The sequence below is a fragment of the Nyctereutes procyonoides genome, unplaced genomic scaffold (assembly GCF_905146905.1).
Source record: "Nyctereutes procyonoides isolate TBG_1078 unplaced genomic scaffold, NYPRO_anot_genome, whole genome shotgun sequence".
In the NCBI taxonomy this organism is placed as follows: domain Eukaryota; kingdom Metazoa; phylum Chordata; class Mammalia; order Carnivora; family Canidae; genus Nyctereutes; species Nyctereutes procyonoides.
Window position 1 is genome coordinate 70955356 of NW_026575135.1, and position 15797 is coordinate 70971152.

Consider the following 15797-nt stretch of genomic DNA (forward strand, 5'->3'; position numbering starts at 1 on the left):
GCCTCACCAGCAGCCCTCCCCCCACCCCTTGCTGACCTCCCAGTCACAGCCCCTTATCACTAGGACCCCATCTGGACTGGCCAGGTGGGCACTGGGGGCCGGAGCCAGTGAGAGGCAGCAGGTACAGAGGGAGAGCCTGCTCCATCCTGCCCTCAAGAGCCATGCCAACCCCAGCCACCTCCTAAGAAGCTAGCCAGACAGGGCAGGGGTACCCAGAGGCATTCTGACACTCACCGCCGTGCACATCATGTAGCCCAGGCCGAAGTCAAAGCGGCACTGCTCGTTCATGGAGTAGTGCAGCCCGGGGAGCTGGGGCAGCGCCGGCCAGTCGTGGGCAAACGGGTCATCCCGCAGGCAGTCATAGGAGCTGTGAGGGGACACGTGGGTGCTGCAAGCAGCCTTCAGGGGGAGCATACAGCCCCTGAGGCAGCTGTAGGCCCTTCTAGAGCCATGGGACGAGGCCTATCTGCACACTCCAGCCCTCAGCCCTGTTGCCTCTCTCTTCCTTGATGGGAGCCACCCAGGGACCCCATTAAGGGTGCTGCTGCCGTGCCCACTTTCCATCCAAGGCCGGGCCCCCTAACCAGGGGACCTCGCCTACCACAAACACTAACCTCCTGGCTCTCCCTTCCCTTCCCCACACCTTAGGCTGGAGGACAGAACCTGAGTTCGGGTGGGGCCCAGGCACATCGGGGGCACCTGCCCCCCAGAGCTGAGCCCAGGATGGTACTCACTGCAGGTAGCGGCTCAGCTCCTGCTGGCTGCAGCGGGACCAGTGGAAGCGATGGAAGGCTGCCTGCACCAGGGGCGCCATGATGCTGCCCAGCCGCACCTCGTCGCCACAGCGGTTGCCCTGCCCGTCGTGCTCCATGCCCAGCCTGTGCGGGAAGGGGCCGGGGGCAAGGCAGCCTCACTGGACCCTCCCCTGGGAGGGCTGCACTGACCAGGCAGCCAGGGGGCCACCCCAGCCTCCCCCAGCGGCTCCCCGTGCCTTTCCTTTCTCTGGTCTGCCCTGAGCCAGCTTTTCCACCAGCTAGGTTCTTAAAGCCAGGGGTGTGTGGGAGCCCTTGGCTTCCTGCCCTCCAGGGGCGCTGGTTCATGAGCACACAGCAGAGGCCCGAGAACCTCCACACATTCAGCAGCATGTACTCACATCCCTGCACAGATCCAGCGGCCCTGCAGTTTCCCCAAATTCAGGGGGTGCTTGGGGGCTACATACCTGGATGGAGTTGTGGCTTCCCCACCTCCAGCTCTTTAATTCTGGGCCAGACTCCCTCAAAACCCCAGTTATTCATGTGTAAATGGGGTAAGGAGGCCCCACGCCCAGGGGCTTGAATGGCGTAATGCCTAGAAGGCCACCAACACCCAACTGGTCTTTTGATTTGTTGCCTCAGTAGAACCTGGACCTCAGGCCTGCTCTGTGCAGTGCTGGGGTCAGGACTTCACATCCCAAGTGCTCCTCATACAGGGCATTTCCCCATCAAGCCATGATCTTCCCCATGCAACAAGTGAAGCCACTTACACATGGCCAGTCTCATGGGCCACCACGAATGCTGAGGAGAAGCCATCCTCATGGTTCAGAGTGCAGCTGCGGACAGGGTGGCACATTCCAGTGACAGGAGCATAGCCTGGGAGGAGGCAAAGTGCGGCTCTAGCTCCTGGGCCCAGAGCCATGACTGAATGGCTAGGCCCTGGCCCCAGTGCCTCCTACCATCCCCGGAACAAATGAGCCAAACCAGCTGGCACAGCTCAGGTGACATACACCCCAGGTGGCAGGCCTCAGCCCTGACTGTCAATGTCCACACTGCAGCCAGGATCAGTTTCTCAGGCATAGATCTCAACTGCTAGAACTCCCTGCCACGTTGGCAGCTTCCTGCCTGCTGTTCTCTTTCATGCCACATCCCACCTCCCACTTTGCTGAGTGTCCTTCTGGCCCCTAAGCAACACATCCCTTCTATACCTCCTCCTACTGCCCATAGGAACCCTGATCCCTGAGCCCATTCCCCCTCTAGAGGGTCTTCTCTGGGTCCTCCGTGGCTTCTCTGGGTCCTACGAAACCCTAGCTAGACCCACTTCCATAGCAAACACAGGGAGCAGTGAGAGTGGCCAGGAAGCTGCTCAAGGGCAGAGCCCAGGGATAAGAGCCGGCATGCCACTCTGCCCGGCTGTCATGTAGCCAGGATGGGCCAAGAGGACTGAAGAGTAGACTAGCTGCAGACAACGAGGCCCTCATTGCTCTCAGCCAGTGAATCTGCACTCTGGCTGAGGAGATTCTGAGCCACATTCCTTCTGAAGGATTCCCCTCTTCCAGGGGTCTGAGGGAAAGGAGCTGGACATACACAAGGTACTCCCAGAGGCAGAGGGTGGGGAGTGGGAGTGGGCAGGGGTGGCTGCAGCAGGCCACATCCCTTTGACATAAGATACCCAAGCACCCCCCTGCCCTTAGCCAGCCCAGCCCCATCCCCACTCAAGTGGCTTAGAAGAACCACTGAATTCACAGGTAATAGTGAGGAGACACAGTGCATTTTGCCGACCCAGTTACATTATGTGGCCCAAAGTAGTCAGGAAATAGAGACACACATAGGGACCAAGGGGAGGACTGAGGAATGTACTAGAACAGCCTAAGCAGGGGGGTGAGAAGGCCTGCAGGTGGCTGTCCTATGGGACAGCTGATTCCCCTGGGGGCTGAATCTGATCACGGAGTGGGGTTGTTCTTTGGGTGTCTCCAAGGAAGACAGAGGATAGCATTCCCATCAATGAGGAGGGGTAGGCTGGAAAGGGGCATGTGACTGAGACTGCACCCAACACTGAGGAAAACCAGAGAAAAGAGCCTAGCCACTTGCTCCCGGTCAAGATAAAGAAGTGCGTACAGAGCTGTGTGTGCAGAAGGGGGTCTCTGCTAAGGTATCACCTAGAGACCCACCAAGCAAGGAGCCTCTGCCCTAGGAACCCTGACCTAGCCCCACTTCTCACAGATCCCATGGGGAGATCCCAAGGCAATTTGTTCAAAGGGAAGAAGAGAGAAGAAGGGACAGGGGGCCTGGTGACCCAGGGTGTGTGGGTCCTGGATTTGTCTGTAAAAGCATGGTAATTGAATCACTGTCTTTTCTCCCTTATAATAAACAAGAAAATCTGTATCTTAAAGTATTGCTCTGAAGATTTTAAGATGATTGCTGTGGAATCAGTGTCCTAGAGTCAAACTTTGAGATCTCTTTGTTCACTGTATGCAAAGCCTGAATGTACATTTTCACACTACCTAGCATATTACATGGGTCTTTACAATCTGAAGGTTTGCAAAAGTGTCTTTATATTTTTTTATACCCTTCCTACTTATTTTATTTTGTCGTTGTTCTTTCTTTCTGGAAATCCTTTTAGATAAATATTGTACCTCTTGGGTTGAGCCTCTATGTCTTTGTTCTTCTATTTTAATTTTTTTGGATGTCTTTGACTTTTTTTTAAGGATTTATTTATTTATTTATTTATTTATTTATTTATTTATTTAGACAGTGAACGAGAGAGCATACACAAGCAGGGGAGGAGCAAAAGGAGAGGGAGAATCTTAAGCAGACTCTGTGCTGAGTGCAGAGTCGGAAGCAGGGCTCGATCTCACAACCCTGAGATCATGACCTAAGCTGAAATCAAGAGTTGGACACTTAACCAACTGAGCCACCCAGGTATCCCTATCCTTGACTTTTTATTTCAGTTTCTGAATTTTCTATTTTACCCATTATATCTTTAGTTTCATAAAAATTCTTTGCTGTTCTCTAATTCTTCCTAGCAACCTGTGCTGGGTTTATGGATGTATTTCCTCAAACATTCTGGGAATGATCACTTTTTTTTAAAAGTTCTCCCCCAGTCTCTAAATTATCTCTACCTCCTCTAGAGTCAGTTCTCCAATTTTGTTTTGCATCTTGGTCTTTTTCATGATAGAAGCTTAAAAAAAAAATGTCTGGGCATCCTTAGCTGTGTTTTTACATTTTGAAACAAAGGATGAGGTCACTGTCTAGAGAACTTATGGTGGTTTCTCTCCCTATGGAACAGTTTTGCTCCCCAAAAGAGCTGTCACCTGGACAAAAGCACCAAAAGGGCACTCTGTCACCTAGCTCACTGTTGTAAGGCTTGCAGGGTACTAGCAGCCCCTCAAAATGAAGAGGCACCAACTCTAAGTAGAAGCCTTACTCTGGGCTCAGTAGGATCTGGAATTACATTCTGTGTTCCCACTTGAATCCTACTGTGGTGCCAATCTATGTGGCAAAGAGGGCAGCTGCAGTGCCAGAGAGATGTTTTGTTAATATAAACTGATTTGGGCTCTGATCAGAGTCACTCAGGAAGTCTCCCTAGTTATGCAAATATGAGCAAGTGGTCAGCAGAAAGAAGCTAAAGGTTGAAAGAGTAGAGCAAGATGCAGGACAGTTAAGTATAAAAATTCATGGCCAGTAAGTGGTGGATGTAATGAGCACGTACATTATATAAATGTATTTTTAAAATGATTTTATTTATTTATTTGAGAGAGAAAGAGAGGGAGAGAGCACAAGCAGGGGGAGCAGCAGGCAAAGGAAGAGGGAGAAGCAGGCTCCCCACAGAGCAGGCAGCCTGATGTGGGACTCGATCCCAGGACCCTGGGATGATCACCTGAGCCAAAGGCAGATGCTTAACCAACTGAACCACCCAGGTGCCCCTAAATATACTTATTTTTATAAAAGAATCACTAGAACAATCAATCAGAAACTAATAAAAATGAGAATCTGTAGAAAATGGGAATGGGGTAAAATGGGTCCACTCTTCTGAATATATTTTTATATAGTTTTTAAAAGCTGTTTCTTTTGAAGTCTGATATACATCCATAAAAATTCACAAGTCATAAGATAAAACAAGTGAATCATCACAAAGGGATCACACCTGTGTAACCACCTCCGCAGTCAAGAAATACAACTGTATCAGCACCACAGAAGGCCCTTCTTGCTGCCTCTAACCACGACATCCTCTCTCAAAATAGGAGAAAGTATTTGTCAATTGTATATCTGATAAGGAGTTAATATCCACAATATATAAGGACCTCAAACAACTAATAGCAAAAACAAGCAACTCAATTAAACAGTGGGCAGAGGACCTAAATAAACATTTTTCCAAAGATGTCCAGATGGACAACAGGTACATGAAAAGATGCTCAACATTACTCATCATCAGGGAAATGCAAGACAAAACCACAATGAGGTATCACTCCACCCCTGTTAGAATGGCAAGTATGAGGAGGAGAGGGAAGCCTCGTGCACTGTTGGTGGGAATGTAACTTGGTGCAGCCACTGTGGAAAACCGTATGGAGGTTCCTTGGAAAATTTAAAAATAGAACTACCTTGTGATCCAGCAATTCTACTTCTGGGTATTTATCTGAAGGAAACATAAATACTAACTCAAAAAGCTATCTACAGCCCCATGTTCACTGCGGCATTCTTACAATAGCCAAGACGTGGAAACAACCCAAGTGCCCATCAGTGGATGAACGGATACAGAAGATGTGGTGTATGCACACACTGGAATATCATTCAGCCATAAAAAGGAAATGCTGCCATTCGCAACATCGTGGAAGGACCTTGAGAGCATTATGCTAATTGAAAGAAGTCAGGCAGAGAACAACTACCCTGTGATCTCATGTATATGCGGAATCTTAAAAAAAAAAAAAAAAAAAAAAAAAAAGCCAAACTCATAGCTACAGAGGCAGAGGGTGAGGGGTGGGCAAAATGAGTGAAGGGAGTCAAAAGGTATGAACCTCTGGTTATAAGATCAGACCTGAGGATGTAATGTACAGCATGGAAACAACAGTCACGGTAACTGTCTTGTGTATTTGAAAGTTGCTAGGAGAGTAGATCTTAAAAGTTCTCATCACAAGAAAAAATCTTGACACGATGTATTGTGGTGGATATTAACTAGACTATCGTGGCAATCATTTCACAATATACACATATATCCTATCATTATGTTTTACACCTAACACTAAGATAATGATATATGTCAACTATATCTCAATGAAAAAAATTAAGTTAAAAAAAGGAAGGGAATTTTCCCCCAGTTGGGATATTTGCCTGACCTGATACCATGTGTCAAAGAGACCGTCTTTCCCGTCCACTTCACAATAAATCAAGCGTCTATCCATGGGTAAGTTCAAGTCTGGACTCTGTGTTCTGTTCTAATGGTACATTTGTCAACCCTTGCATCAAAATATACGCTTTACTTCCTGTATTTTTGGGAGCACTGGGTCCACTGCATTTCCAGATGAACATTAGAATCAACTTGTCAGTATCCTCCAACTATTCTGCTGGATCTAACCTGCTCTAGAGTGCACTTGTGTTCTCTTGCAGGTCAGTTTGGAGAAAATTGATTTCTTTCAATAGTGAGATTCTCTATCCATTAGCATAGCATACTCCTTCAATGATTTCATCTTTTATAACTTCTGTACGCATGCTTTGTAGTTTTCAGGTCCAGATCTTGGATACCTTTTGTTCAACTTATTCCTAGGTGTTTGCTATTTTTTATTCTTTTATTATTCCAAGTGGTACTAGTTTTTAAATTTTATTTTTTTTGCTGTTAGAATACAGAAATTCAATTGATTTTTATGTTGACATTATATGCAGAAAATTACTCAATAATGCTAATAATTTACTTGTAGATTCTTTTGGGGTTTCTACATACACAAGAATATTATCTTCAAATGGGAATTTGATTTCTTTCTTTCTGACCCTTATATTTTTATTTATTTATTTATTTTGCCTTATTTCACTGGCTGGGACCTGCACTATAATGTTGAACAGATGTGGTGATAGCAAGCATTCTTGACCCATTCTCAGGTCTAAAGGAAATACTTTCAACATTTCACCTTTATATATGATGTTTGCTAGAGCTTTTTTTCTGGTAAGTATCCTTTATAACATTTAGAACATTTTTTTCTATTCCTAGTCAATAAGGCATTTGATCAGAAATGGATATTGATTTTTGTCAAATACTTTTTCTGAATCAATTGAGATGATTCTATAAGCTTTTCTCCTTTGTTCTATTAACTTGGTGAATTACAATGATTGATTTTCATATGTTAAGCCTTGCATTCCTAGGATAAGCCCAAATTCACTGTCATATAGTGCTTTTTATATGTAGCACTGGATTTGATTTGCTAGTATTTTGTTTGGGATTTTGTATATATACTCATGGGAGAGATATGTTTGTTTTGTAATGTCCATCTCAGATTTTGTATTAATGTTAGCAGGCCGCATAAAATCCGTTGGAAAAAATGTTCCTTCTTTTTTCATTCTGTGACATTTGGGTATGATTGATATTACTCTTCCTTAAAAATTAGGAAAAATTCTCTGCTGAAGCTATCAAGCCCTGGAATTTACTCTGAAGGAAGGCTTTTAATCATAAATTCAGTATCATTGTTGATATGAGACTACTCAGATTTTCCTTTTTTTCTCAGATTTTATGTTTTGTCAAAGAATTTGTACCTTGCATCTAAATTAACGAATTTATCAACATCATGATGTTCAAAATACCTTCTCATTATCTTAGTACCTCTTTAAAGTAACATTTGTAATGATGTCTCTTTTACATTTCTCATCTTAGTAAATCTGTATTTTCTTCCTTTCTTTTTTAAACTAGCATGGCTGGAGGCATTCCAGTTCTAATTCATGCTTTTCAAACAACCAAATTTTGGTCTTATTGATTTTCTTTACAAATGTTTTCCATTTCTTACACTTATAATTTCTTTCCTTCTATTTTTGTTGAGTTTAGTTAACTGTTCTTTTTTGAATTTCTTGCGATAGGTATTTCTATGATTGACTCTTCAGCCCTTTCTTCTAATGAAATAAGGTTAACAAATATCAGTTTAATCACTGTTAGTTACATCCACGAGTTTTGATATGTCATAGTGTCATCATTTTGTTTAAAAATATATCCTTAATTTCTACCATTACTTCTTTGAACCACAGATTACTGATGAGCATATTGTCTAATTTTCAAGCATTCATAGTTTTTCTAGTTATCTTTCTTTTTCAGTGTGGTCTACAATAAGTGTGGCCATACATATTCTGTGCAGTTTCAATCTTCTGTATTTTGTTGAGATTTGCTGATGGCCTCACATAGTCTGCTTTGGTATGGTTTAATGTTGCACTCATCAAAAGTACGTATTCCTCAGTTGTTTGGTGAGTTTGTTTCTTCATTCAAGTCTTCTTTAACCTTAACAATGTTCTTACCCGTTGTTTTATCATTTACTTAAGAATGTGTTAAAATCTTCAATTATACTTGCAGGCATTGTCAATTTTTTCTTTTAGATCTGTCAGTTTTATATAGTTTGAATTTTTAAGTGAAATCCTTAACTTCTAAATGTAGAGAAATTATTCAAGTTTGTTTTAAAAATGGGGGGAAGCAAATAACCCTGCCTTGGATCTTGTCTGGTCTCTAGGCTGCCAGCCCCAGGCTCTACTCATTTCACCACCTTTGATTTCTTTTTACTCTCCCCCTGAGGGATGCAGTTTCCTGGGGGAAATGGTAGAGGCCCTGGTGGTTTTCAATGAGTCAGGAGGTCACCAGCACTTACACAGCCCCTTACTGGCTAAGATGGCCATAGCCTCTCTCTGCCCTGACACCCTTCCCAGCCTGGATTAAGGCTGCCAGAGGCCCTCACCAGGGCCAGTGGTTCATACCCAACCTTCCTCCTTTCTGTGCTCCTGCAGAAGTGAGGCTCACCTTGCATGCCCGAAGGCCCGAAGTCCTGCCGTGTGAGGAAGATGGCGTGATCGTGGTACTCGTCATGACCTGTGTCCGGCTTCTGTTGGAGGTAAGCCCAGCGGCAGACATTCTCCAGGCTCTGAGAGGGATTCCCAATCTCAATGAGGCTCATGGACTGCAGGAGGGGGGAGACACGGAAGTGAGGGATTAGCATTTGGAGGACCAGATGGGGATGAGCCAGCTGTAGTGCACAGACCCCCTCTACTGGGGGCTTGGTCCAGGTAGCGTTGAGTTCAGTCCCCCTGGGGACCCATCTCTCACTTGGCTCCACTCTTCTGAGCAGATGAAAGGCTCCCCAGTCATACACGCCTGCCTGGGTTTCCACACCCACTGCCCACTTTTCACGTAAGATGTGGTAGCAAGCTCTGAGGTCATCTGAGGCCTCACACAGTCCATCCCACTTAGGCTGCTTCCAGGGTTCCTGCAGTCTATCAGGCTCTTACTCTATGCTGGCCTTGGACAGGAGGCAAATGCAATGTGGACCTTCTGGGAGGGAAAGGGAGCCTTATGTTTCCCCCTGTTTGAAGGAATTACAGGAAACAACACAAACACAATGGAGGGAAAAAAACTGCAGCAGATAGGAGTTCTCATTCAGTCCTCACAACCACCCTGACAAGCAGGAAACTGAGGCTCAGAGAGGTCAAGTAACTTGCCCTTAGTCATACAGCTAGGAAACCTAAAGATCTATATTCAACCCCTATCCTAAACTGCATCCCCAAACAAAACATACACCATATTGTCCCCAAAGCAAGGCTCCTATATGGGGTGTGCTTTCCTTTCCTCTTTGCTGTCCTCATACCAGGCAGTGTATACACTCCTCTCACGACAAACTCCCACCACTGAATAGTTCTCTCTACACAGAGTCCTGAGCATGTGCTTCTCTTTAAGGATCCATCTGTCCATAAAGCAGAGATATTCATTCCTTAGTAGACATGTATGCAGGAAGTTCTGTTTCTGCCCTGGCATTAATACACCCATCAAGCATAGCCACATATTCTTTTTCCTGAATATAAGTAGCAAAGAGTAGATAAGGGTATTGTTGGTAAACCAGGCTGTTCCAGAAGAAGGAAGAATAACTCATGGCCAGGGAGGACTAGTCACTGCCAGGGTTCTCATGCATGATCCAAGTCAATGACTTACAAGATGGTGCACTAGTTCCCAAGTCCCAAGCACAGAGCACCTGGTAGATAAGAGAGTTTGACATAACGAGATCTAGTGAGCCCTAATGAAGGAAGTCACAGACTGGAATGAGAGGTGTGGGGACCAGAATCTGCTGGACACAGGCACAAAGATGGACAGCCCATAAGAAGCTGTAGCAGGGGAAGGGAGGTGCATTACTGCCCCAATCATGACTGGGAAGAGAGTGTGACTATCTCTGGCCTGTGAGGTCTGAGCAAAGTGACTTGTGCCTCTTTCTGATCGGAGTATTTAACTACTCACATGAGACCCTGCAGAGATCTCTCCTTGCTGGCATGGAAACCCAGCAATGTTGAGATGGTGGCTGCTCTGTCAACCAGGCCATGAGTGACAGTGACACTGAACACAGAACAGGAGCAGGAAATAAATATCTGTTGTAATCCCGAAGCATAGCCTTGCCCACCCTGACTGACACAGGAGGGGCAGAGAGAGTGTTGCATCTGTGTCCCATCTAAGCCAGATGTCTGCAGGTCAGCCTGAGCCCCTGCCAGACAGTAGCTTGCCTCTAGAAAAACTTGAGAGGTCACAACTCTAAAGAAGGAATCAGGTGAGAAAATCTCCCTTCTAGGGAAAGAGTTCTGTGTGGAAGGAGAAGGAAAAGACTCTCATGGGCAGATATGCTTTAGTGCTAGAATTTGGGGCCTGTGCTTTTAGTCTGAGTTTAAGATAGTCCCCTGAGTTTAAGATTGCCAGCCCGAGTTCAAATCAGAGGGAAGTTACAAGCCTGCTAATGAGCACTTCATCTAGGATGCCCACAGAGGCCCCACTGGAGTGTGAGCATACCACTCACAAAGCCGACACAGTAGTTCAGCAGTCTTGCCAGGCCACCTCCAATGGAAGAGGCTCTGTTTCCTCTATGGCTATGTCTTCCAGCCATAGGTCAGGAGGTTAGTCCTCATGATGGGCTGGTCTGCCCTCAGGGTCCTGGGGTTCCACACGTTGGGGTAATTCCAGTCCGATTCCCTCCAAGGCCCTGGTGGGCTTAAGTTACATTTGCCTATACTTGTCTGACAATAGCAGCCCAGTCCCCCTCCAGTCAAACATCCCCTCTGTCCATCTGGGTTCAACCCCAGGCTCAGTGGTGGGAGAGTTCAGGCCTGGCTAATCCCAGTACCACATCTTCCTAGTACTGTGATGGCTCAGTTTGAACACATAACCAAAGTGGGCCAAGGTATGTGAGACCTTGAGTCAGGAGCTGCTGGTACGAGTTCCCCCCGCCCCCGCCACCATGGGAAGAGACCTCACCTGAGGAAGAAGCCAACCCAGAAAGAGAGCAGGGCCCAGACTATAGAAGGTTCAATTCCGTGTCCTCACATGACCACCTGGCTCACCCAGGCCCGAGGTCAGCCTGCTGGGGATCTGTTTGTTATGTCACTACATAACAGGTTATTCCAAACCTGTTTATGGTCTGAAAACCTTCAAACATTTATTATCTCACAATTTCTGTGGGTCAGGAATCCAAAAGCAACTTAGCTGGGTACTCGGGATCAAGGGCTCTCCCAAGATTGCTAGCAAGCTGAGGCTGGAGCTGTGGTCTCATCTGAAGGCTCCCCTGGGGAGGACCAGCTCCCATGCTTCCTTATGTGGCTGCTGGCAGGACTCAGCTCCTCCTGGGCTACAGGACCAAGGGTTACTGCCACACTCCAGAGCACTCACCTACCACAGGCTGCTTCCTCCAACATGAATGACCCAAGAGAAAGCAAGACAGTGCACATCCAAGATAGGAACCACAGTCTATTTTTAAGGGAATCTCGGTCCTGCCCACACTCAAGGGGAGGGGACAATGCCAGAGTATGAATATGAAAAGGCAGGGTCACCAGGGGCCATCCTAGAGGCTGCCTGTCACAGAGATGCATCTCATGTGTCAATTTGAGCTGTGTTATTATCACTTGCTACTGCAAGTCTTGAGCAACACACTTCCTCCTTAGGGGTCCAGCTGGTTTGCCCCACACCAGTGGGAGAACAACCCTGGCCACATCTTTGAGGAGGAGTCAAAAGTCTAGCCAGAAAGACACACCCATTTCAGGGCCAGAAAGCAGATAAAGGACCACAGGGCCAGGGACAGAACCAAAGGCAGGAGTCAGGCTGAAAGAAAGAGGCTGAGGAGGAGCAAGGTGGGGGACGAGAGAGAGGCCAGAATGCTGAGGAAGTGGGCTTATGGGAAATGCTGGGCAGGTGGTGTACACCTAAATGCCGACAGGGGCAAGGCAGGTGATGTAAATCAGTGAGTGAGGCAGACTGATTGTAAGAAAAACCAATCTAGCTTTAGTTTTGTCAGTTTAGAAAAATTTTCCCACCCTGATAAAGAAAGTGGGGGGGGGGATTGATCAGTGGCAAGGGAGGACAGTAGGAAAGCAAGGAGCTCGTGTACAACTGTTGGGGCAACAGCACTCAGTGCCCAGCTACTGTGGGTATGTAGAAATGGGGGCCCGGAGCTGCCAGATTGGATTTCTCGGGTCAATCTTCAAATTTGGATTTTACAAAGTAAGCCCACCTCAGGGTAAATGTTGGCTCCAATGAAAGTAAGTTATGTGGACAAAACAAAACACATCCTCCAGGTCACTGGCTTGAGAACCCTGGAGTAAAGGTCCTCAGGCAGACAGCCTCTACAACACGCCCTTCTTGGTTGGCCCGACCCTGGCAAGTGCCTCCTTCCTCCCAGAAATACCTATGGTTCAGCCCAGGATCCCAGGCCCTCTGGCAGCCGGAATGATTTTGCTGCTGCAGCAGGATAATTTATTGAAATATTGATTTGCATTTTGTTCTAGCCTTATCTTTGCCCGTGTCAAGAAGGCAGCCTGCCACGTGTTCTCCGGTCCTGCGGGGGCTTGTGCTGCAGGCACCAGAGCAGAGGTTGTCTGGGACCCCCTCCTCTCAGCTTTTGGGTTCTGAGGGCACTCCCTGGGGAGGGGGCAGAGAGAAGGGCTGGGAAGGGCTGTGCCAGGACAAAGTGGTCCCGGGGAGGCAGATCTCAGAAAACACTGGTAGTGTGTTGGGCCCTGGGAGCATGCGGCCCAGATGGCACTCTGAGAGATGGAAGAGGAGGATGACATCAGCTTTCAGGCACCCAAGAGGCAGAGCTGCTTGCACATCCTATTTCCCTGCCCATGTCCCAACTTTCTCAACGTTCTGGCCCATCTAAGATGGGCACAAAGGAAACAAGGACCAAAATCCTTATCTTTGTTGGGCCTGGAGCATTCAGGAGGGTGTGGGTACGCAGGGGCCAGCCTGTGACCTGATAGTGACCTGTGCCCCACAGCAGGCACAGGGCCCCTGGGTCAGAGAAGAGGGAGGGAACACGGGAGGGGAACAGTGTAGAGCGGGTGTATTGCAGGGGCCATATCAGCTGAATCAGGATCACAGGGTGACAGGAGATGAGCAAGAGAGGTATGGGGGCTGGCAGGTCAGGGAGGAAGAGGCTTCTGGCCTTGGTGGAAGGTGACAAGGGGGCCTACACAGGATGTGGGAGGAGAGGCTTGCAAGCTTGTTGGGGAACTGTGGGGTCCATGGAGTCTGGGGAGACAATCAAGGGACTATCTTCTCCCACCCAGCTTGCTTGCTTGGGAAGAACTTGGCAGTTTTGCTTTGGGGCTCTCTCCCGCTCATCTGGGTGTAGTGCCTGGGGGATCAGTCCAAGTGCTCTGCTCACCCCTGACAAGGGCTGGCCTGGGACCAGAGTGAGGCCAAAGGAGCAGAAGCTCAAAAGGACCAGACAGGTTGAAGCAGGTTTTCGGGGAGAAACCCCCCAAAACAACCTCCCATGAGCCTCTGTCTCCTGCACCCCAGGCTCAGCCTTTCTTCCACCAGCTCCTCTCCTGGCCTTCCCACAAATTCCTGGAACTTTGGAGGACTGGCAGACAGAGATGTCCACGCAGAGGGCCCAGGAGAGGGTCTGGGCCAGCCCATGTGGGTCTCTCGGACTCTGGTGGTTCCTCCTGCTACAACCATCCAGCCACATCCACACAGCCCTGTGATGGGTCCCGCTCTCTGGGGCCCCTCAGACCCTGCCCTGTCTTTGCCACAGACCACAGCATGTGAACTGTGACTCTCCTCCCAGCAAGGAGAGGACACCTCTATTTCTGCCATCCGTATCCTTTCTAAAGTGCCAGAGAGACTGTGAGAGTTGCCTGTTTCAATTAAGAAAGGTCTCACACCCAGCTCGCTTAAGCCACCTGCGTTCCTCCCAGCACCTCAAGGCACCTGTCTCTTGGCTGCCTGCTTGCCTCTGCAGGGGTTTCTCTAGGAAAAGCTGTTTGGACAACTCCCCTGTTCCCACCTATGCAGGGATGGGGACCATGCATGACCCCAGCAAGTGGGTGGCCACAGCACTAGCTCGAAGACCTCACAGATGGGACGCTCCTCCCCCAGGGGGAGCCGTGGGTGCCAGCTGTGCAGAGTGAATCACAGTGGAGTGATGGTTGTGCCGTTTTCACTGTGGAAGGGGTCTTTTCTCCACCCCTGGGGGGCTGCTGGGGGGCAGCTCCAGGTTTACAGGTATCACCTAATTTAAGCTGTAAATTGACTAAGATATAGGCGCTGTTATCATCCAGTGGAGGAACCGCATCAGAGACAACCCAAGTAAACAGCCCCACGTCCCGCTGCTACACAGAGGTGGAGGCGGGCTTGGAAGCCACGCTGCGATCTGAAGTGCCCTATTCCCGGGCCTTCAGAGCTGGAGGGACGCAAAGGAAGGGCAGGTCCCCAAGGTGGCCACCAGGTGGCGCTACTGCCACAAGAATGGTGGTGCCTGGCTCGCCAGCAGGCAGGACACGCTGAGGCCTGGCTGCAGCGCTAAGCCCAGGCAGGCACCCGGCAAAGGGGATTCTGAAGGCCAGAGACAACCTCTGGGGCCACATCCCAAATACGCCAATTAAGACCTGTTCAAAAGTTTTTTCAATCATTGCTCTCTGACATTTCCATTGTTTGCCCTTGAATGAACTGAATTATTTATGTTCTTCCCTCCTTGAGTCAAGGAGACAGGAGGAAAACTGGACCAGTAGCCTGGGAGGCTGATCTAGCAGCCTGGAATAGCACCCAGTTGTGGGGCACCTATACCGGTGCAGCCACATGTGAGGGAGTTCCACAGACCCCAGACCTATCCTGTAGCTCACCAGGACACGGATAGGTGACATGTGGGGCTCACCCGGGCTGTATGAGTCCTAGGGTTGCAGACCTACTCATCTCTCACCCGCGCGTGTTCTTAAACAAGTTACCTCCCTATGCTGAGCTCCCCATCTGCAGAATGGGTACAACCACAGTCCAGAGCCAGGAGCACAGGGCCTTCTGTCGGTGACAATTAGCACCTACAAATGTTCCTTGTCCTGGTTGCTGTGGTGGCAACAACGATGCGGATGCAGGTATGGCGCCAGTCCCTTGGAAAGCCAGCCCACCTTCAGGAGTTGCCTGCAGTTCATTTTCCAGGGGATCAGGCTTCTTAACTGCCCCAGACAGCATGCCTAGAGCCCACACCTGCAAAAGGGCAGGGCGTGCTGGGCTCAGGTGAGCAGAGAGCATGTTTCTTGACCTGGCACGGCTGACATTGGGGTCTAGGTACTTCTCTGTTGTAGAGACTGTCATGTGCACTCTAGGATATTCAGCGGCATCCTAGTCTCTACCTGCTTGATGCCATTGGCCGTGGGGAACCTCTGATGTGGGGGAGTACTGGAGGGGAGCAAAGGGCAAGAAACTTGGGGCTTGCACACCCGAGCCAGTGGAATGACTGCATCACAGTCTCCCCAAAGCAAAGTAGATCCCCACAGTGTGACTTCCACAGGCTGCCAGCATCCTCACTGTCAGGTGGGGGTTGCCATGCACCTGTCCGGTGGATG

At 48.5% G+C, this 15797-nt stretch overlaps 1 protein-coding gene across 1 annotated transcript in view; it reads right to left on the reverse strand.

Moving 5' to 3' along the window:
• The window catches only part of ADAMTS2 (ADAM metallopeptidase with thrombospondin type 1 motif 2), a 219512-nt gene that overhangs the window by 42222 nt on the left and 161493 nt on the right, over nt 1–15797 (reverse strand). Inside the window, exons 6-9 of the mRNA XM_055302102.1 lie at nt 8731–8887; nt 1523–1628; nt 735–878; nt 235–367 (exon numbers count right to left, since the gene is read on the reverse strand). Of these exons, the coding sequence (XP_055158077.1) occupies nt 235–367; nt 735–878; nt 1523–1628; nt 8731–8887 (540 nt within the window). The remainder of the gene's footprint in view (nt 1–234; nt 368–734; nt 879–1522; nt 1629–8730; nt 8888–15797) is intronic.